The following is a 24,118-nucleotide window of genomic DNA, read 5'->3' as shown; positions in this document are numbered from 1 at the left end:
GCTGTGTGTGTTTTATAGACACTGGACGAGACTTGCCACCTGGTGCCAGAGCTCCAGACTCCGTATACGAGAGAGGAAAGCAGCGACTCTGACCAGTGTGCTGGCGATGAGCGAGACGGCGATGCCTGATGTTGAGATGGGTGGTGGAGCCCAGACAACTGACGAAATGGGGACTGCAGCCCCAGAAGTAACTACTGCTGGTGAACCATAGACTTGGATACCAGGAGTGTCGTGAGTAAGCTAACCTAACGAGAGACAGAGTGGACAAAACGAATTTTTAATTAACATATACGGGATTAAACTAAATAGAAGCAAAGGACATTGTGCCAAGACCGAACCGCGCACCAGGAGAAGAGCGGCGGGGGAAGCCCTGCATATGTCATTGAGATGACAAGATTCTCACAAGAGTTGGAAAACTGTGAAGTTTGAGTAGTAGTATGTGTAAAGAAGTACTGAATGGACTCGGGAACTGTGGATGAGTTAAGTTCAGTTATATTGGTTGTAACGTGGTTGTAATATTAATCAATAATAATATTAGTAGTAATTTTGAACTATAATAGCGCTGTTCCATGTGCAAAATAGAAGTAAAGGCTGGTAATGTAGGATTTTCTATTTGGTTCCACAATAATTTGAAAAGTTAGATTTTTGGACAGTAAAAAAGGGGGGCAAATAATGATAAAGATAATATTTGACGAACGAGGTCGCATCTAATATCCCCAGGAAGGTATGGCCAACCCCCAACCCTAATACCCTATCCTTTCGACTCCACAAGACTGGACTGAGGGTGTCTAGAAGCGAACCCGATAAAAAAAGGGTAAGAAACTAATCTCGCAGATGATCACGAGAAAGTGAGTGTTAAATGCCTTGCTGGAGGGATATTCCGGACCCCATCAGCAAGACAGCTGAATTAAGATTACCAGACCTGTCTTGACCTTGTATTGTTATAAGTGTTTTATTATAGTAAATTAAGTCCAGTTGAGTTAAGCATGTTAATATTGAGAGATCCAAAAGAGTACCGAGTTTGTTTCTTAATGAGTTCTTAAAAAACAAATTTTGTAAAGTTATCGTGTAAAGATTGTGTACTTTGTCAAGTTTGTAAAGTGTAAAGCTATAATAATAGATCAATGCAATGTAAGAGCATTGTTATAAGTATGATATTTAATTTAAACTAGATTATGCTGTAGAGGTTTGACACAGTGTACTGTAGGTTCCACCGCGCGGGGTTGTTACTGACGTAGTATCCAGCTGATAGCGGTGACCTACAATCTGAACTGGGGACTTGACACGCGCGAGGAGTGACTGACCTACGGCGGCTCCAAGTGAACGCTTGTGTGCGGCTTAACCAAACCAAGCTAGTAGCGTTCTAATTCTACCGGTACTGAACAATGTATTCCTTTTATGAGACACTAACTAATTATTAGAATTTAGAATTTCAGTGCCAAATTATAAATTTTAATCAAACTTTAATTAACCATCAAGGGACTTTGATCCTGCCGTCAAGTCATCCCATACACATAAATTGAAGGTTTTTGAAACCGCCTGCTGCAGATTGTTACAGGTAAACTCTCTTTGAACTGTACTCTCGCTACGTACCAGAATGAATGCTTATAGGTCCATATAAGATTTAGAATATAAGTTTAGGTTATAAATATAATGGTGGTTTCAGAAGCCTTCAAGCGTGTCAAAAACGCTGATAGAATTAGAAGGTATTTATTTAAGTATCCTTTTAGAAGCTTGATATATAGGGTATATTATGTATGATTTTCATTGTTCGTTGTAGCATTTCCATTTAAATTATCATCATAAAGTTTGCAATCCACATTCTGATTGAAGTATAGATTAGAACTCAAACAAACAAAAAATTGATAAATGATATATTTTTATTTAAAAAAATAAGTTTTAGCTTTAAATCTACTTCAAGAAAACTAATTATTGAATTTTAATGGATTCTTGAAAATCTATAATAACTACTCCGCTCGGAAGCGGCTTTTGTAATATTTCTTAAAAAGCATATTTTTCATTATAAATAATTTTTATGTTTACCTGGACGCTTGCTGTTCTCAAATCAAGAAATATTTAAATATTAAAATGTTATGGAACTTAATCTAACTATTTCATTATTTTCATTACACTATTAAACTTTACATTAAATTGGCATGTATTAATTTAATTCATCTTTGTTGTTCAACTTTACTAACATTCTGATATGAAAATCCTCTGAAAGGACTCGCCTTGAAGGAATCGTACTTCGCTTGTCTTTTTTAATATACAAGTGTTCTGTTGACAGTAAATTAACTTTATCAGATATATATTTTGTAAATCCTGTTTAAGAGATAAATAAAGTCCAGTATTATTATTGTGTAGGCTACATCTACACATATATAAGGTTGTATTGTATTGTACCTTACGTTAAATACCAAACTGTAAGTTGTGTTGTTTATACACTATTTTTTATGTTATTTTGTTCAGGAAACAAGATGTTCCGGGATTTTTGTAACGGTCAGTGATAAAAAGTCATAAATACTACCGTTACTAGTCAGTTTTGAGACCTGCAATTATTTACATATTTGTTATTTAATCTTTTAAGAGGTTAATAAATTGCGCACTGAAGATTTCTTGATGTCTTTAAAGTAGCTTTTTAAAAAGAATTTACTTAGTTATTATAGGTTATTCAAGTTTTACTCAAATATAAATTGGACATTCACAAACTGCAGTTAAATGTATGCTTGTCAAACGTACAAGTATTCTGTATGCTTAACTTTTCACACTCTAAATGTTTAAATAGTATAAAGTACGACTTACCCGGTAAGACATAGTTTGCTGTTTGTCAATTTTGGGATCGTAGTTTGGAGGGGAAGAAACTTGTGTATGTGCCTAGATGTTGATTATGTACGTTTTATGTGGGTCGTTGTGCTACTTTTAAGTATAATGAGTGTTTGTGTGTGTGTCTAGCCGCATGTTACGTCAGGTACGTCTGTATGTAGTGACGATACCGGGTCAATTTGTCAGTACCGTACTCGCCGTCATTTTCCGAATGAGATAACCAGCGGTAACCCTGGATCCACCCATCCGGAGTCATACTCAACGCCACCCCTATGAATTTCATCGCGAATTACGCTCCAATCAATATCGGAAGTCCGGTACTGTGTTCGGTGACAACGATGAGTTCCGACACCGCGGCTCACAATTTCAACAGAAATGTTACCTTCCAAATCAATACGCCGGGGCCAAACCTCTGTTTCTAAATCTCGCCCTGCGTATTGGAATTTAGAGGTGGCGTCCCTAGCGCTCAGCACTCTTCCGCCAACTAGCGAGTAGATTCTTTCAAGTACTGGGGCCCATCAGATTCCATATGTTTGTCGGTTGTAGTTATTTCACCAAGTTGAAATTAAGTTTGTTTAGGAAGAATGTCGTCTCATTTAACCTAATGTAAAATTTTTGTCATATTATCGGTACCAGTTATTTTAAAATACTGTTGCAGGAAAGCTAAACATGTTGTTATGACTCGTTAACTAACTGTTATGCTACTAAAATAGGTAATCGATGTTAAAATATAGGTATATATATATATATCGCAAAATTTTATGAAATTCTTTAGCGATATATATATATATATATATATATATATATATATGTTATATATATATTACATATATATATATATATATATATATATATAAATTAGCTGACCGAAAAAGATTGTTTTGTTATAAAGATTCTTTTTTTTATTTAAGAAGAAAGAAATGAATACATTTCGTAAGTATGTAAGGATGTGGTGCATGAGTACAAGAAGCATAGAGAGCTGTATCAAAACAATATTGAGAATAAAAACTAAGAATATAAAAAATCTAGTACTTATCACAAATTTTTTTATTAATAAATAAATAGGTACTTGATTATATTTAGTTATTCATAAACAATTTTTCCTTTGGTATTATTTCATGGGACTATATTTGTTATTAACAGTGTGTATTGGTGGTGTTATGACAAACATGGTGGTGTTATATCACGTAATAACAACACAGAGACAGATTTATAATACCATAATACCAAATAATAAATAATATACGTTACACTAAGTTAACTACGACCTGTCGCCCTGAATCAGCGCAAAATAATCAAATCGCGCTTAACCGTGTCTATTGCTGGTATGGCCGTCATCATTGTCTTTGTTATAATTTCTGCAATTTGTCTCTCCTTGTAATAGACAAAGTGGTATCCTTCGTCTGTTAGAATCGTCATGTGTTTGTTTCTTTAACAATAATTGATATTTATAATAACATGTTTTTTGTACGAAGTCAATTAGTACGAACAATCATCGTTTTAGAAGGTAGGCGCTTTGGGCAATGAAAGGCACTTGTAACTGAAGCCACATTGTACTCGTAATAATAGGAACTTTTACTAGTGGCCGACACGATGTTCTAAAGCTACCTGATATCGTAGTGTATTCTCTTCTCACCCTATTTTATAAAATACATAGATTTGTATGGAAACAATGAAACTAATAGCCAATTTAAATGGAAATTAAATTAATGTTTTCAAACTTTTATTTAGATTTTTGAAGTCTCTAATCCAGCTGCAACCCCTCGTGGACTCGAGGAAGTACTCAGAAGCTTTGATTGCTCTGGAAGGCAGCTATTGGATGAGTTTTACTTCATTCATTGTGGAAGTTCTCCCCTGGCACTTGGTCAACCGGAATGATCCACTCTTTAACAAACAATCAATTTTATGATTCTATTTGTGTAAATCTTTAAAATTAAGAGAAATCCACTTAATCCTCGAGAGTAAATTTCAATTACACTTATGATGTCACTAAATTTAGAGGTACAATTTGGTTTTTTGAACCCACTTCAATTCCTGTTTCTTATCACTCAGATTGTAGAACTTTGTTATAATATAATAAATAATTGGTTCATGTTATCATTTTTTGTTACAGAGAAAATGTTAATTTCATTTAGGTTAGTTCTAAAATTTCTAACTTGTTTTTACATGTCTCCAATTTAGCTAAACTTTTTCAATCTAAATTATTTGTGTCATAAAGTCGTATGGTCTTTTTACTCGAGTTATTTCCGTGTATATTAGTTTAGTTAAAGCTAAAAAATTTTAAATTTTTTATATTTTTTATGTATTTATAAAATCAATTAAATTTGTTGTTTAGTTTCGTATCTTTTTATATTTAATTTACGTTTGAGTTGAAAAATGTATTAATTTAAATTTTTTCGTGCAACATCTAGATCTAATATTATACCTATTGTCTAATATTTATAAAGCGTTTTACTAATAGTATTTAAATCGAATTAAACGTTTTTCTGGGTTTAATAAGTTGACACAAAGTGTTTAGTATTAAGAGTTATAATAGTATACTAAGTTTTAATAAAATAATATTGTATATATTGTATTTTATATATATATATATATATATATATATATATATATTTTTAAATATTATAGTCAGTAAGAATATATTCAATTCAAATAAACATAAAATGTCCGGAATTGGGAAATATAAAGTTTTATAAATCAACGAACCATATTGGTTGATTCCATTATTTATTAAATGTGTATAACTAATACAAGTGTTTGAATCCTATTAAACAAATGAATTTATCAAATCCTTTTTACGTTGGAAATGGTTGAAATTCTACAATGCTGACTTAATTTTAAGCTGTATCAATAATCAATACTAGAGTCTTAGTGATGATAAAGTAAATGTATGTAACACTGTTTTGCAGTTTGCAGGAATTATAAACTTTCACGTTTTTAATCTGCAACCTTTAGCTTTGGAGGAATGATATTTAACTCATGATTAAATCAACCATATATTTAAACAAATTAATGGTGATGGAAAACTGAATGTTCTTATCCAAATCTTTATACTTTAAGATAAACTGTATGGACAAATATAAATATAATAGAGTTGGTTTTTTATACATAAAATATAAATTACAATTTTATTTTTGAAATAAATGAAAAATATTTTTTTTTTTATCTACAATGATTTCAACACATAAATCCAATAAACTCACTTTGACTATGCTCATTTTCTTGGTCTGCTCTGCAATCCGTTAGTTTGACACATTGTCTGATGTCATGGTGGCATCCGCACTGAAAAATTATTCACATCTTAAAAACTTTGTTTTGTAAAGAGTTAAATAAAAACGAGACTATGCATAAACATTAATCTTTATAAGTTATATTTAAACAAAAAATAAAGTAAAACTTTTAACATTGATTTATTATAGTAGTATTAAATTACAATGTAAGGAAAAAAATATAGTTGAACTTTTATTTTTTTTTAATGCGAAACAATGTCGTCTCGAAAAAGTTAGGTTAACTGAAGTTAGAAAGAATGAATATAAGAAATGACTATAATTCAATTTGTTATATTTTTCAAAGCAAAAAGATTGTAAGGTGCTTGATATCGTAAGGTGTTTTGTCGTATCGGTTTAATGTATGTTATCATTGGCCAGTATATACCACCATCCAGTGTATTCGTGAAATATAAATAACAATTTTACCCAGGACGGAATTCTATCCGTAACATGTTAAATAAATTTGGGAAAAGTTGGTAAAGAACCAATTACGTTTCAAATTTAAAATGAGATGCATAATTTAATTTCACCTGCTAGAACTTAAAACTTACATAAATATAATAAACCTTACTTTGAATTTGTTTCATTTTCTTGGTATGCTCTGCCATACATTAGTTTGACACATTGTCTGATGTCATGGTGACATCCGCACTGAAACATTTATTCACATCTAAAAGCCGAAGGTGAACAGTTAGAACACCTGATACATTAAAACAGGTAACTGTTTTTAAAATTTGCATTAGTGTTGACTCATGTAACGATAAACAGGACAAGACAGTTACTAATTTTATTATTTTCCAAAATTTTCAACAACTTAAAAATTTAAAAAATATGTTATAATAGGTAGGGTCAAGGTTTCACATAGATATCTCGGGCCGTTTAAATTATATCCAGGTGTGCCAGGACATAAAACTCACTCTGTCTCACCACCCAGTGTATTCGTGAAATAGTAATTAAAATTTTTCCAAGGAGAGAATTCGATCCGTGAGCCGTTAAAGAAATACGGGAAGAAATGGGAGAGTACCAATTAGGTTTCAAATTTAAAATATGATGAATAATTTAATTTCACCTCCTAGAACTTAAAACTAGCATAAATCCAATAAAATTCACATTTCATTTGTTCATTTTCTTTGTCTGCCCTGCCATCCATTAGTTTGAGACATTATCTAATATCATGAAATAAAAACGAGACTATGCATAAACATAATTCATTATAAGTTATATTTAAGCATAAAACAATGTAAACATTTTAGCAACGATTGATTATCGTATTATTGTATTACAAGTTAAGGAAGACAAATATTGCTGTCATAGCAAAATATTGTAAGATGCTTGATATCAATGTTATGTCGTAACGGTTTAATGTATGTTACCATTGGCCAGTATATATACCACCAACCAGTGTATTCGTAAAACAGAAATAGCAATTTTACCAAGGACCGAATTCGATCCTTGACCTGTTAAAGAAATTTTGGAAGAGAAGGTAAAGAACAAATTAGGTTTCACATTTAAAATATGATGCATAATTTAAATTTCACCTCCTAGAACATAAAACTAACATAAATATAATACGACTCACTTTGACTTTGTTTCATTTTCTTGGTCTGCTCTGCCATCCATTAGTTTGACACATTTTCTGATGTCATGGTGGCATCCGCACTGAAAGAATTATGCACGTCTGAAAAATTTGTTTAATAAGTTAAAAAAGAACGAGATTGTGCATAAACCTAATTCATAATAAGTGGTATAAAGAAACAAAATTAAATAAAACTTTCAGCGTCGATTTATTATAGTAGAGTTGTGTTACAATGTCAGGAAAAAAAATATAGCTACAACTTTTATTTTTTTAATACGAAATAATTTCGTTCCTAAAAAGCTAGGTTAACTAAAGTGAGAAAGAATAAATATAGGAGATGAGAATCATTCGTTTTGTTGTATTACCTTAGCAATCACGATTTTCTGGTGCTTGATATTAATATTTTTGTCATAGCGGTTTTATGTATGTTACCACTGTTACCAGCTGTTACCAGCCAGTATATACCACTAAACGGTGTATTCGAGAAATAATCATCTCTATTTGATCTGCAACCTTTAGCTTTAGAGGTAGTGATTGAACTCATGAATCTAACAAAACCGTATTTAAACAAAATATTGGTGATGGAAAAGTGCATGTCCTTGACAAAATCTGTATACGTAAATATAAACTATATTGGCAAATGTAATATAATGAAATTGATTTGGTTACCACAAATGAAATTTATGGTTCCTTTGTTTATATGAGTCCACATATTTTAAAATGTATTAAATACAAACTACTTTATATCGAAAATAATTTTTACACGTTAATGGAATAAAACTTACTTTGACTTTGCCGTTAGTTTGACACATTGCCTGTTGTCATGGTGACAACCCGCACTAAAAAGTATTAAAATCTGAGCACCTTTTTTTTGAAGTGTCATGCAAAGATAAATAAATTATCACTAGTTATGATGAATATAAGTTACATGTAAAACGAAAAATGAATTAACACGTTCAGCATAAATATATTCATGGGGCAGTTTTATTAAAATATGAAGAAGATAAAACAAAAGTAATAATTTTATGTTTTAAATACAAAACATTTTGCTTCTAACAACATAGGCTAACTGAAGTTAGACAGGAAGAACATAGAAAATTACTATCATATACTATTCAAAGTAATCAGGATTATCAGCTGCTTGATATACTGTAAATATTTGGCCCTAATGGTAATGAGTATTTTACCGCTGGCCAGTATTATCCACCAAATAGTATATTTGTGAAATAGATTTAATAATTTTCCCTAAAAGAGAAAGCGATCCGTGAGCTGTTAAAGATATAAGAAAAGATATGGTGAAGTACCAATTCGGTTTAGAATTTAAAATATGCGTCATATCTTAACTTTACCTTCTAGGACTAAATACTGAACTTATATGTTCAAAGTTACAAAACACAAATCTACTTTATACCCAAAATAGGTTAACACATAATTCCAATACAGCTTACGTCGACTATTTTTATTTTTTGTCTCATCTGCCAATCATTTGTGTGGTACTTTGTGATGGTATTGTGGAAACCCGCACTGAAAATGTAATTTTTGAGAGATTTATAAAATAATGATTGATGATGATGATAAAATTATGATTTTATATATATAACACACACAAAATGAAAACGTTCTGCATCAATATACTCTAGTGGTGTTAATAAAGATATGTGACTGATGCCCTTTGATAAATATAACGTTTTAACACAATGTCAACATAAAAAATATCGTTAAACCTTTTATTTTTTAAATACGGATAATTTTTTGTTTAACTAGGCTAACTAAAGTTAGAAAGGATGAAAATTGCAGATTAAAAGTGATAGAAAGTGAGCTTGCATTATTGTACCGAATCCTATACATTCGTTATGCCTTACCATGAGAATTTTCCCGCTCTAGTGGAACGTCGTGTCTTCTAGAGAATTTTATATGGTCTCAGAGGGCACCAGCTGCGATATAATTTTAACCAGAGAATGCATAAGAAATATTTGAACTGTCCTGTGTTAATAACCAATCCGTGAGCTGTTATACATTTTATGAGGGTAGAGATTTTAGAATATCAATAAGTGTGAAAAATCTAAATTTTAAAATTTGTTGCCATTAAGTCTGTTAATGAGAAAACGACTGTTTATTTCAATGGAAATGTTGACTCAGTTGTATTATCCCGTTTTTTTGAGTCCAAATATGAAATGTGCCTAAATAATACATATAAGTGTTTAAAGCTAAATAAACAATTTGAATATTTATTTTATATAGATGTAATGTAGTACCTAGCTACATCATTATATTTTGCCTAAAATTTAATGTCTCGTGGTACTACAAAAAAGGGTCGGCATTGTCAAGTGGATCGACTACACTCTCATGAGTATTTGACCCTTTAGCGCGTTTGTCGCCTTAAGCAGGATAGATCCATTGAAGTGATGTGTTTCGTGCCTGATTTTGGTGGGTGGCCTGCGGTAACAAGGGCCTTATTGACAAGGAAAGGGCTCAAATGTTCCAGGGTTTTTCTTCGTCCTTGTGTTTGAATAAAAGTAAAGGGGGAATTGGTATGTCATCATTTGCATTCCGTTTAATTTCATAAGTTTGTTCGTATTTTCATCATATTCTCATCTAGAAGAATGGGAACTATTATTTTCTAATTTAGTAGATGAATTTCTTATTACTACTCTATTTCTCTGGAAAGGAGTTGGATTGATTGCCCACATCAATGTGTATCGTACCAGCAGGTAATATAAAAGTCCAGACCAAGACGCTGAGAACGGGTATACCGTAGTTAACCCAGTTCCATGCAGCCTGTCTTATTTCGTTTAACTAAGCCTGTAATACACGTACGGCTTGGGCTCGAAACTGAAATCTCCGATTATACCTCGGCTGATACACATGTACTTATCTATAATTTACTTGAAACTGACCTTAAGACGCGTATATTACATGTACAATAGAGTTGGACAACGAGATTACCAACTCTTCATTTAGATGCAATCAGTTCCTTTATTTTGTTACTTGACTAATCTATCTAACTGATACATATAAGTATTAAACATTTGTATCAAAACCTTTTGAAACCTTATTTTTGATCTCAACGGAAACCAACATTATAGTGGGTGGTGATGATTTTCTTTCTTTCAGGCAATCACTCAACATAAAAAAAAATATTATAAAGCTGATTTGGTATAAAAAATTATTTGACGCCTTGTTATCAAATTGAATGTTTCAGAACTTACCAGATTTTCATGCACATGGATTTCTTTTTTCTCTTGTTGCCCTCCTTCTGTGAGAATGAAAAAGTATGTGCATTAATAACACAATAGAAAACAAACGTACTAGTTTAATATATTTTAGTGATAATTTCGTTGAAGTCATCACTTATGAATGTATGGAATATATTCGAGAACTCTTTATTTAGACGCAATTTTTGACTCGGTTCCGTTATATTTTAGTTGACTCTATATATTAAATGTTTCTAAATGATACGTATAAGTATTTGTATATTATGAAACATTTGTGACTATCTCAAACTTTTAAACATTTATTTTGATCTCGAAAGACAAAAAAGTGTGGATGATGATATATTTTCTTTCAATTAATTTCAAAACCTAAATAAACAAAATATGAAAAACTTATTTAATATACAACATAATTTGGCACTAAACTATTACAGTTACATTGAATGTTTCAAAACTTACCAGGTTTTCGGGCAGGTTTTGCTGCCTTCATTTTCTTGTTCACTGCATCTATAAAAATGGAAAAATGATGTACATAATAAACACAATACAAAAAAAACCTATAATTTTAAAATATTTTTATTGATAGCATAATTTCAATACATTGAGGTCAATTTAGATTGATGGATTACTGAACATGAATGGACGATTTCAAATATATGTTACTCATAAATGTCATAATAATGGAATTTGAATATCAATTTTATTCCCGTATTAATTTTAACTAACGGTGATTATTAGGAGCGTAGTGAGATTAGTTAAACAAATTGTGTAACTATATTAGCGAATGTTATTAACTAACCAAATATAAAATTAAAATAAAACAAACTTCAGAAATTGTTTTAAATAATCATAATTTTATAATTTGATCCAAAACATCAGGTAGTTGAAAGTATTTGTGATTTTATTCCAACCAACTAACACTAATTCAGTCTAATAACATCCGTATAATCTAAAGTCCATTGATCGTACTTTAAAGTACTAGTGTCTGCCAGAATATTTGTTTTTTCACGTAGGTCCATGTGGAGTACCAACTACCAATTAAACTTTTATATTTATCATAATTAATCAATAATTTCTGGTGCTTTATATAAATTTTTTCATAACGGTTACATGAATCTTATCATTGGCCTATGAATACCTCCTTCTAGTCTATTCTTAAAGTAGAAATAACAATTTCTGCTAATAGAGTAATTGATAGTGAGCTATTATAGTTTATATGTGACTAGGGAGGATGGGATATAAAAGAGTATAGTACATAAAACTTCAAAATCCGTTTAATGACTTAATTTCATCTATCACGGTCTTGAAACTGACCGTTAGACGCGTAAATTAGAGTTACCATAAAATCAGTTAAGAAGACAAGGACTGCTTATTAAGATGCACATAGTGACTCAGTTCTACTATTTTTTTGGCTTATTATATCTATTAAATGTGTCTATCTGATACGCATAAGTATTTATAGCTTATAAAACATTTGTAGCTGCCTGATCAGTTTGAAAACGTTATTTTGATTCTAAAAAACAACATAGTGGATTGGAATATTTGTTTCTTTCAATAAATTACTCAACAAAAATAAATGAATTATGGAGAACTGATTTGACACACAAAATAATTTACACTATCAGTGAATATTTCAGCACTTACTAGGTTTTCGGGTAAAACGAATGATTCATTAGCTTGTTACCCTACGTTTCTAAAAAGAAAAAGAACGTGTATACAATTAACACTATATAAAATTATCGTAGTAGTTAAAAATATTTTTATTAATCATCTAATTATAATAAGAATTTAACATTCTCAATATTATTATTGAGAATAATAGTTCACTGGACATAAATGAACGTATTCGAATGTATGATAATCTAAAATGGCATACTGATGTATAATGAAATATTAATCTCACTCTCTTGATCTAAAATTTGAATTAAAGAATATTAACAGCTGATATAAGTTAAAATTTAGGAAAATCTTCAGGAATTTTTAATAATTAAGAGATATTTATAATTTTATATAAAATTTGAGGTAGTTAAAATATGATTCAAACCAACAAACGCTAACTTCCATAACATATATCAATTGAAAAGTCCCCTGATTCTACTTTAAAGGAATTGTGTCTAACAGAATATTAAATTTTTCCAGGTAGGTTCAAGCACGCAGCAGCAAGTATCATTTATATTTATATATTTACTATAGTAAACAGGATTTTACGCTGCGTGATATCAATGTTTTATTATGATGGTTATATGTACGTTACCAATATAGTAGTATATAGGAGACGTAATTTTCTTCCAATCACAATAGCTTACTTCAATAATACAAGGGAATATTTTTTTTATTTATATTAAAGATTCAAATACGAGTAATTTCTTTGATGGGATTAATATTTCTATTGGAACAATGAGACATAACAGAGTGTCGATAATGGAATTTTTTAAATCACCACTATTTACCTCGGAGTTGTTCAGGGTGGTTTGCTAGGTGATGTCAGAATCCAAATGACGCTTCTCTTGGGATTTATTTAAAACATGACATAGAGCTATATGAAAAGCCTGCTGATATATTTTTTCAATGGCCTGAATTCTTAGACGTCAGAAAACGTAACATTGTTAATACTAATGAAATTTATTCTGGAGTATTAAGATAGGAAAGAGAATAAAAACGACTTTTAACTGAACATAGTTTACTCCACCGACTCGCATTGGGAAAAGCTTATTATTCTATCAAGATTCTTCTGTGAGGTCTTAGAGACATGGCAAGAAGCTTTGAGATGGAATATGTTGCCGATATGTGTTTTTCTATATATTACCATTTTTTACCAAAGGGATGCCAAGAAATATTTTACTTGGTGAGGTTTAGGGTTGTCCGTTTACGTATTGAATTGTGTGACTTGAGCCACATTAGGGTCCAGTCTAAAGCAACGGGAAATAATAAAGAATATAACAATCTATTACATCAAAATTTGCAGTATTTATTGTTGTTTTTTGATGTTTCAACATTATTCATCTAGAAAATTGCATCATTTTATGAGGCTATTATCTCAAACATAAACAAATTAGTAACCTGATTATGCAATCAATTCAATCTGAATTTCATAAACTACAGTTTAATTATGTAATACGAGGTAAGAATATGTGTTCCTTAACAATTTTGCATGAAGAGTGCATGTTGAATATATTTCATGGACCAGACAAACAATATAGAATTGCAGCCATTGCTTCTATGACATGGTATGAGAAATTTTACTTTTTCAGAGTTGAAAGTGCTGATCCCACAGAGATAACAGATATAACTTGAAACATCAGTACGGAGACTCTATTGTTGTTTCTTGATGTTTCAACATTATTCATCTAGAAAATTGCATCATTTTATGAGGCTATTATCTCAAACATAAACAAATTAGTAACCTGATTATGCATTTAATTTCATAAACTACAGTTTAATTAAGTAATACGAGGTAAGAATATGTGTTCCTTAACAATTTTGCATGAAGAGTGCATGTTGAATATATTTCATGGACCAGACAAACAATATAGAATTGCAGCCATTGCTTCTATGACATGGTATGAGAAATTTTACTTTTTCAGAGTTGAAAGTGCTGATCCCACAGAGATAACAGATATAACTTGAAACATCAGTACGGAGACTCTAACATAACATAAAATATCAGTACAGTCCAGTGTACGGAATTAAAAAAAAGTTCAAGATCCTTTGCCAAATTGTCAACATTTTGTTTTACAAAATAACATAAGTACTATATAGAGTCACTTCTTGTTAGGTATTAGTCTCTTCATATATGCAGCTTTATTCTTAATGTATGCTAACAGAAGAAAGCGCACAAAGTTATCGACAAATAATTATAATATAATATCATTTTTTTAAATAAATAAATAATATTATGCCACTAGAATTTTGCTAAAATGTCGAAGGTAACCGTATATACTCTATACATAGTGCGCGATTCGTTCTTCTGAAAGCCTGTTTGTGAATGGTTTTTGTGTTTAAACTTGATGTTGTTTATGATTATTTTAAGGAGATTTTATACGTCACAAAGCGTAGTTCATGATAAGTTATGACTTCAAACCGTGTAGTAATACACATCTCAGAGGTAATCATATGACCCATATGAACACCCTTCTAAAAGACATCACAATAAGAATGACGTAAAGAGGCGCGTAATGAAATAACACAAATTGCAACCATCTCACACACGTAGGGGCTTACACCAAGCTTGTCACACGTGTAGGAGCTAACTCCAAGCATGTCACACGTGTAGAAGCTAACTTCAAGCATGGCACACGTGTAGGAGCTAACTTCAAGCATGTCACACGTGTAGGAGCTAACTTCAAGCATGTCACACGTGTAGGAGCTAACTCCAAGCACGTCACACGCGTAGAAGCTAACTTCAAGCATTTCACACGTGTAGGAGCTAACTTCAAGCATGGCACACGTATAGGAGCTAACTTCAACATGTCACACGTGTAGAAGCTAACTTCAAGCATGGCACACGTATAGGAGCTAACTTCAAGCATGTCACACGTGTAGAAGCTAACTTCAAGCATGGCACACGTATAGGAGCTAACTTCAAGCATGTCACACGTGTAGAAGCTAACTTCAAGCATGGCACACGTATAGGAGCTAACTTCAAGCATGTCACACGTGTAGGAGCTAACTTCAAGCATATCACACGTGTAGAAGCTAACTTCAAGCATGGCACACGTGTAGGAGCTAACTTCAAGCATGTCACACGTGTAGGAGCTAACTTCAAGCATGTCACACGTGTAGAAGCTAACTTCAAGCATGGCACACGTGTAGGAGCTAACTTCAAGCATGTCACACGTGTAGGAGCTAACTCCAAGCATGTCACACGTGTAGAAGCTAACTTCAAGCATGGCACACGTATAGGAGCTAACTTCAAGCATGTCACACGTGTAGGAGCTAACTTCAAGCATGGCACACGTATAGGAGCTAACTTCAAGCATGTCACACGTGTAGAAGCTAACTTCAAGCATGGCACACGTATAGGAGCTAACTTCAAGCATGTCACACGTGTAGAAGCTAACTTCAAGCATGGCACACGTATAGGAGCTAACTTCAAGCATGTCACACGTGTAGAAGCTAACTTCAAGCATGGCACACGTATAGGAGCTAACTTCAAGCATGTCACACGTGTAGAAGCTAACTTCAAGCATGGCACACGTATAGGAGCTAACTTCAAGCATGTCACACGTGTAGGAGCTAACTTCAAGCATGTCACACGTGTAGGAGCTAACTTCAAGCATGTCACACGTGTAGGAGCTAACTTCAAGCATGTCACACGTGTAGGAGCCGAACGCACTGAAAGGCGTTGGTAGTGTTGATAATTTCCAGGATTCATATTTTTTCTAGTATATATTTTAGTTTTTCCTAGTTTAGGATTTTTCGCATATCTTATTAGGAATGGGATAAAACCGATGTCGTAAACAATAAACTTAAATTTTTTATAACACAGAAGTAGGCTTGAACTGGCATAGGCTTCAAGGTGTATAATACAAGCATCATTTTGAGAGTTAAGATTGATAAACCTTTAGAACATTACTATGTGGGGTTAGCATAAAATAAAAACGAGTATTAAGATGAGGTTTACATAAAGATGATTAAAAATAACTTTTAGTGCCAGTAACGAAGATTAAATTTACAATTTACGAGGCTTAAATATAACTTTATCGCTAAGAACTAAAGTTTAATTTTAAATTAATGTTAAAAGTTAGCTGTAAGGTTCTATCTATTTAATAATACATTGCAAATACACTACAGAACAGAAAGGTTGGTGTTTTAATTTTATTAAATCATATCAGGATTGGAAGCCGGTGTTTTAAATATCCAAGGATATTTCGTGGCGTACAGAAATCAGAAAAAATGTATATCTTTTTATTTTTATGTAAACAAAAAATTAAACGTTTTGATATTTTCAGAAGACAATATGGAGGTTACCATTCCAAATTTAGTTCCGAAGTTATAAAATTTACATATTACAATATTAAGATATAAAAAAAAATGAGACATAGAAATTACCCTAATTACGAGGTAATTATATACAAAAGTGTATAGATTGGAAAAGCAATAAAACAACTACTTTATAAAAATTATTAAAACACTGACTATAATATACTTCAACTTTCAAGTACAGTTATACAAAAATTAGCATTGTTGGGCTCGAGTTAAATATTACCAACTCCTAATAAAATATATGTTTTATCTACCTGCTAAATGATACGTTAAAGTTCCGGTAAATAAAATCTAATATAAAAACGGTTTACTGTTGCGAGAAAGTAAAGAACGTGTATGTTACTCACCAAATATCTTTCTTCAAACAATCTTGACTCAGTCAAGGCCTCCAAATGCTTACTTGATTCTATAGAGGAAATGCACTTGTATTATTATTTTAACCTTTATGAAATAAAACGTTCTGTTATTCATTATCAAAGAAACATATTGTTAACCCAATTATTTAATATTATAATAACTCCAAAATATAGCGTTATCTTTAAAATTAATTTGAATAATAGGAAACTAAAATACTTTCGAAAATATTGTATACTACAGTCTCGTGTTTTGGCATTCAATGCACGTTTGAATAACCTCTTAAATAAATAATTAAATATAAAAATATACAATTTAAACAGATGTGAAGTTACAGACTGTATTACTATAATTTAACATCTGTTAAAAATGTTCCACATGTGTGTATTTACTTATTTGTTTATTTAATAGTTTAAAAGGTTATTAAAATGCGCACTAAAGACGGCTTAGTTTCTAAACACGTCTCTAAATTAAAGTGGTAATAAGGTATTTACTTAGTTATTAGTTGATTATTCATGTTTTACTCAAATAGAAATTAGACATTCACAAACTGCAGTTAAATTTATACTTTACAAACATGAGTATTCTGTATGATTAACTTTTTACACTTGAAATGTTTAAGGTAGTATAAAATACGTCTTACCTGGTGAGGCATTTTTTGATGTTTGTCGTTTTTCGTGATCGTACTGGGAAGGGGGGGGAACTAATGTATGTACCTAGATGTAGAATATGTATATTTTCTGTAGGCCGGTGTATTACTAGTAAGTATAGTGAGTGTTTGTGTGTGTCTAGCCGCATGTTACGTTATGTACGTCTGTATGTAGTGACGATACCGGCTCAATTTCAGTCAGTATCGTCCTCGCCATCATGTTCCGAATGAGATAACCAGCGGTAACCCTGGATCCACCCATCCGGAGTCATGAAGGCGTCATACTCAATGCCACCCCTACGAATTTCATCGCGAATTACGCTCATATCAATATCGGAAGCCCGGTACTGTGTTCGGCGACAACGATGAGTCCCGACACCGCGGCTCACAATTTCGACAGAAATTTGACCTTCCAAATCAATAGGCCGGAGCCGAACCTCTGTTTCCGAATCTCGCCCTGCGTACTGGAATTTAGGGGTGGCGTCCCTAGCGCTTAGCACTCTTCCGCCAACGAGCGGGTAGATTCTTTCAAGTACTGGGGCCCACCAGACTCCATATGTTTGTGTCTCTTTGTCGGTTGTAGTTATTTCCTCAAGTTCAAGTTCCGATCTGATGGTCGCTGCGTCGACCTGAGTCTGGTGGTCTACCACGCTCGTCAGGCCCGGGCCGAGTTGCGTGTGTATTTCTACGCTGCGCCGTCTGCTCCGTCTGTGTTCGCGGATGATAAAAGATGTAAGCCCTAACAGGAATACGATCATATTGGCGGGTGCGGGTGTTTTCAGGTATTATTTTATGACAAATGCAGTCCTGCGCAGACCAAGTTAGAGACGTCTTTCTAATGTGAAAGAATAACTCAAAGTAATAGAATATCTCCATGGGAACATAAAAAAAATATTTTTCTGCCAGATATAGTGCATGAAATTTATTTGTTCCTATAGAAATTTACTGATTGTTACACCTTCATATGTATTTACAAAATATAGTGCACTTTAGTTTTAGCTTTTGTTTTTTAATTTAATTTTTCAGTATTTTTTAGGTTTTACTAAAGTCTATCTTAGTACATTGCAGATCTGGGAGAGTTAAATTGCCACTTCGGTATAATCTAATAAGTGTATAATATATTTTTTGTTAACCAAATTTTAGCTAACACAAACAAGCTTTATTGTTTGCCCGTTCTAGAGCATGCCACGTAGAGTTCACCGTATGGAAAGTATGGTAAGCTCATATCTAAACCAAAAACAGATAACTTTTAACATTGAGGTTTGTTCATTGCCCATTGCAAATGCCCATCTAATTCTAAACTGAAAACTTTTAAAGTGAATTGACACATCTGTGATTATTAGAGAGGTCTGTGATAGAAATAGGTATATAAAAAATATATATCTTTGAATGTGCCATTTAAAATAACAGGTTCGATAGTGTTTTTCATTAATAAATAATCGCATGCAGTTGCACAACCGTAGTGGGTTCAAATTACGAAGCAAAATAGCCGGAGTTCCACCCTTTAACTGTAAATTATTTAATAGCATGCCTGATAAATATAATAAGTTTTAAAACTCTGCTGGATAATTACACGATTCAATGTCATCGCAAACTGTATAGATCGAAGTCCCCAGGCAACATATTTTGTATGTTGATATTCAATTCGTTGACGCTAAGTTTTTTTTTCTGATAAATTTTTTTACAGCCACTCATGATTAATGCATCGTGTGTACATCGGGAAATTTTCGGGCCAATGTGTGAATTTTGCAAATTAAAGATCATGCAGAAATTGCTCAGTAATTTGATGCATATTGTTGCATCTACAGGAAAATTTCCATCGCCCATGGTTAATATTTGTTTGAGATTATTTCAACAGATGGATCTCTAAGAATTCTAACGCTATTTTAAATTTTTTTAACATTACGTGACAGTGGCCATAATTTCAAGCAGGCTTGGATTTCATTAGCATACGTTGAACGTGAAGTGACAGGAAGTGTTATGTCTAAAATCACCTGAAAAGGTAAAAGAGTACCGCTAAATCATTTTTTTTATTTTGAATGTCCCGACCAACGTCTCAAGTGCGTGCTTGTGTGCCATTATGGATTCTTCACAGACTATAATTTTACATTGTTTCCACACTGTGGTCATGGACGAATGTTTTCATATGTTGCACACTGCACTACCGTATTTCAGTAAAATTAGCTAAATAAGGAATGTTTGGCCAATTCCATCTGGTCCGTTCAAAATAAAGAATCCACTTTTTTCTGTCGAAAGTGCGTGCATAATGTGGTCGTAAATGGTTATTTTTGCGACTAACAATCGCTGCTACTACTACAGTTTTGATTTGGAATTCACGATTCATATCAGTGTTTAGTAAATCATATATTTCAATTTGACAAAGGCAAACCTAAATGACAGAATGATAAGTTGCCCATAATAATGCTATGATCCTCGTTAGCAATAAATGCTTCACTGAACATAGCGACGCTGAATTTGATGCAAAGATTCACTCATTGAATCTTTTTGATTAACCCACAATATCTCTGGTCGAGCCTTGAAACATGTTGTGAACACTATAACAAATAGTAGACGAATTTGTTTTGAATGCTGCTTCAGCAAGCATAAACTTCCACTGGTTGTCGTCTTCCAGCAAGCCGAGTGCAAGGTATGCAACTTTTTACCTTGGATACAGTGGTCCATTCACTTTAAGCATATCTTGAAATGTCAATAGGACGGTGACACTAACTAACAACAGTCAAAAATAAAAAGTACTCCGACTCCCGTGGATTAACTGTAAATAAATTATTTTACCTAGGAGTTTTATTTGTCTAATCTGGAATAAGCATCAACCGGTGTTCCTTGCTTGCGAGGCATAATAATAATATTATTTATAATAAATGACATCCATTTATTGTTAGAGTCCATGTAAAATAGCATTGTATAAATGAATAAAGTAATTTCTGTGAAAAGGCACCGAAAGCTAAGAAATAATGATTTTATAAACTAATTTTAGTATTCTATGCACAAGTAGGGCAGTTAAAATATTACCGTAAGGGATATTTTAAACCTAAAGTTTAATTTTTTTTCATTGATTTATAAAAATATCTTTTCTGTTACTCGACTATGAACATCTACTACACAGTTTTTTTAAGTATCTTAAAACAAATTTTATTCACAAATGTACAATTTTAGTCAAATTTCTGATTTATGTCTCTAAGGGAAAGATATAATTTACCTTGGAAGACAGTTTGAAATCTTATCACTCCACTACTTTTAAGGGACACATACGTTTCGTTTATAGCAGAGATTCAACTACTGTTAATATATAGGGTCACGTTAGTGCAAAATGGTTACTAATGTGTAGCCATTTAACTAAGTACAACAATTATTACCTGTTTTTTTTTTTTTTTTTTTTTTTTTTTTATGATAATGACATTTGGATTTTCTCCCGATTTAATTCGCTGTAAAAGATTTTATTCCTCATAAAAGTTATTTAGGTTTCGAATTGATGATGTTTATTTCGAAAGTACCCTTGTTAATAAAACAGATCTCAGCGTTTGAGTACCTTTACATTTCCTGTTGCTTATAAAAGGATAAAATCAATCATATTATAAGATTCATTTTAGACAAAAGTAGTCAATAGGTTGTAATTTTCGGTTATTATATATGCTAGGTGTTTGGGTTTCTTTGGAATCATTCCTTGGAAATAATAAAAATTTTATAACTATTTTTTATATAATTTAATTAAATGCATCAGTTGATGTTAAAATATTAACTAAAGAATTTGAATTCAAATAATTCTTCATACTATACTATGTGATTTTTCCCCTATTATTTTCTAAAACATTCGGTGACATTAACGCAGACCAACAACGTACGCCACAACAGTGCCCTGGTACATGAGCGTAATCAACTTCGCGACTTCATCGCACGTTTGTTGTGTAGCAACAGGTTAATTACTGTCGACACATCAATTTCTGTACTGATCATACCGGTGTAAAACTGGCAAGCAGCGCATGAAAGATCTTTAGAATCCTATAATCATCATCACATGAAAGTTGTTTAGAATCCCATAATCTAGAATCATAGTGCAACCATAAATATCGTGAATTACAGGTTACAGTTTTCTGTGGTTGCTCTAGCTAGTTCGTATTGCCAGTCATGTAAACAATTATTTTAACAACAGATAAAAAAGCTTGTTTATTTTACATCCGTAAGTTATTCAACAAGATAAGAGTTGTCCTTAAAATAAACAGAGTAAATTAGCGATGCTTTAAATAAAGCCATTTTAACTAAATAATGTATTTATGTGAGGTAACCTAGCATACCGACCAGTAAAACTGACATTTTGGCATATGTTGGACTCAATACTTAGTATATTTTAAGGTGGGCTATAAAGAGACAAGATATAATTAGGTTGCTAACATTTCTTCCTTTAGAAGCTTTCTTGTATCATACTGTAAGAATCTGATGGATGAATGTAGATACTTTCTTTAGTTTTGATGGCTGAGGGTTAATGAAAACACTGTCATGGATGGCTAAAATTTTAATTCTGTTTGTCTGTTAGACTCCCTCACTTCATGCGATGTCCCAAGAATACAATGACAAATAGAGTAGAAGTTTGGCATCACGCTTCATAGCTGTGTCGCCTAGCATTTGATAATAGGGTGTTTTACATATAAGTTACAAGGTTTTAAAGGATAACTAAGTTTTTAACGAGAAAACCAAAAACAAACAACACAATAAACAAGCTTATGCTATCAATTGACATCATAATGTGATAAAGTAAAACATCTAGCCAAACACAACAAGATATTTAAAATAAGGTTTGTCTCATACATTTTTCTGGTATCTGTCTTTATGTACATCTCAAGAAAGAAAGGAACAGAAGTATTAAAAGGTTTTTATGCAATATCATTAAAGCATATGCGTAACGCTTGGAGTGACGCATGATTACCTTGTTTAAACAATGTTACATAAGTATATTTCAATTCTATAATACTGGACAGCCTTAATAGAACATTACTTATAACCTTATGAATTTAGAATTAAATAGTATTTTTTCAATTTCACCACGGAATGAGTTGCTGGCCTGTCCAGTAACAGTGCGAGATGTGGACAGATAACACTTACATTACTTCGTTTAAACGTTGGAATCCATACTCTTCTTTAGGTATAACTATCTATAAAGCCTAATGCTAAACATACATGATAAATGCAAAGGAATCAATATTAACTGTTAAAACTAACGGAGTGCATTGCAATTCAATTGAGTGTACATTAAACTGAATTATCAGCTAAAGTATTCTAGGTTTGAAACGCTGACATAAACATAAACGTGATTTAAGTGCAGATTTCCAGATTACTAATAAGCAAATGTTGTTGTGGAAAAGGCCGTAAATATTAAATATACTTATTCCTGTAATCAATGTTTAAAGATTTAATGTAATTAGTCTACACATCATATATACTTCATCAAGGGTATACCTTCTAACGAACCAATGTTTTAACAGGAAATTTTTATTTTAACATAGACTTTTAATGATAAAAACTACTTTCCATAGTGATGTAAGTAAAGATTATAAGAAAATTGTTTGTAAATTCGGTGCAATCTTAATTTTATACTAGTATTAAACCCTTCCCGCGCTACGGCAATTTGGGGACGCACCATGCCTAAACGCTACATATACCTCAAAAAAAATTTTTCCATAAAGTCAACGCTAATGTTGTATTTGAGATTGTTACCATATAAAACTAAGACTTTTGAGAACGAAAAAAAGTATAATTTTTGAAGTGAAAACTTCTTTAGGCGCGTTGAGCGTTTTGGTAGAGGGTAAAATCCTTGGTTTCGCGTCACCGACATGCTAATGATACTAACCTGCATGAAAAAGTCAGTCTCGCTGTGTTTTTTAACCGTAGACTTGGCTGCGGACTACTAACCTGCATGAAAAAGTCAGTCTCGCTGTGTTAAAACTGTCCCGGCGGAGTATGAAAACAGACTGCGAAAATCAGTGACCTTTACGGCTTCCTCTCGCGATTTAAAAGTGAAGCCAATGTCGTACAATTCTGTAAGATGCGTCAAATTAAAGCTCTTAATATTGGCAATCTATTGGTTACATTTTTAAATATTAAAAAAATTTCGAAATAATTTTGATTATTGTTTACATTTTACATAGCGTTTACAATGACAAGAAAAAAGTAGTAAGCGAGGATTTTTTTTACTTTTTGGTCAGACAAAATTTGTCAGCGAGAAAGTTGTGTGAAAATA

General features: G+C 32.1%; 1 protein-coding gene across 1 annotated transcript; it reads right to left on the bottom strand.

The window, feature by feature from the left end:
- Positions 1 to 4,654: 4,654 nt before the first annotated feature.
- LOC124370500 lies at positions 4,655 to 16,189 on the bottom strand. Its single transcript, XM_046828796.1, has 4 exons — positions 15,328 to 16,189; positions 15,086 to 15,280; positions 11,340 to 11,387; positions 4,655 to 4,707 (listed from the first exon to the last, which is right to left on the bottom strand). Exons 1-4 carry the CDS (start codon positions 16,187 to 16,189, stop codon positions 4,655 to 4,657), a joined length of 1,158 nt encoding a protein of 385 aa, XP_046684752.1.
- Positions 16,190 to 24,118: the final 7,929 nt, after the last annotated feature.

This window comes from Homalodisca vitripennis, unplaced genomic scaffold (genome assembly GCF_021130785.1).
Source record: "Homalodisca vitripennis isolate AUS2020 unplaced genomic scaffold, UT_GWSS_2.1 ScUCBcl_244;HRSCAF=1751, whole genome shotgun sequence".
In the NCBI taxonomy this organism is placed as follows: Eukaryota; Metazoa; Arthropoda; class Insecta; order Hemiptera; family Cicadellidae; genus Homalodisca; species Homalodisca vitripennis.
The sequence above is the reverse complement of the archived record's forward strand: the minus strand, read 5'-3'. Positions and strand labels throughout refer to the sequence as shown.

Bases quoted from the DNA above. Each gene is read 5' to 3' on its own strand.
- LOC124370500 (XM_046828796.1), bottom strand. From the start codon at position 16,189: ATGCTTGAAGTTAGCTCCTACACGTGTGACATGCTTGAAGTTAGCTCC. The intron at 15,281-15,327 runs GTGTGCCATGCT...AAATGCTTGAAG, and splicing joins GTTGAAGTTAGCTCCTATAC to TTAGCTTCTACGCGTGTGAC. The intron at 11,388-15,085 runs GTGAGATGGTTG...CCATTTTTATAG, and splicing joins TGGTGTAAGCCCCTACGTGT to ATGCAGTGAACAAGAAAATG.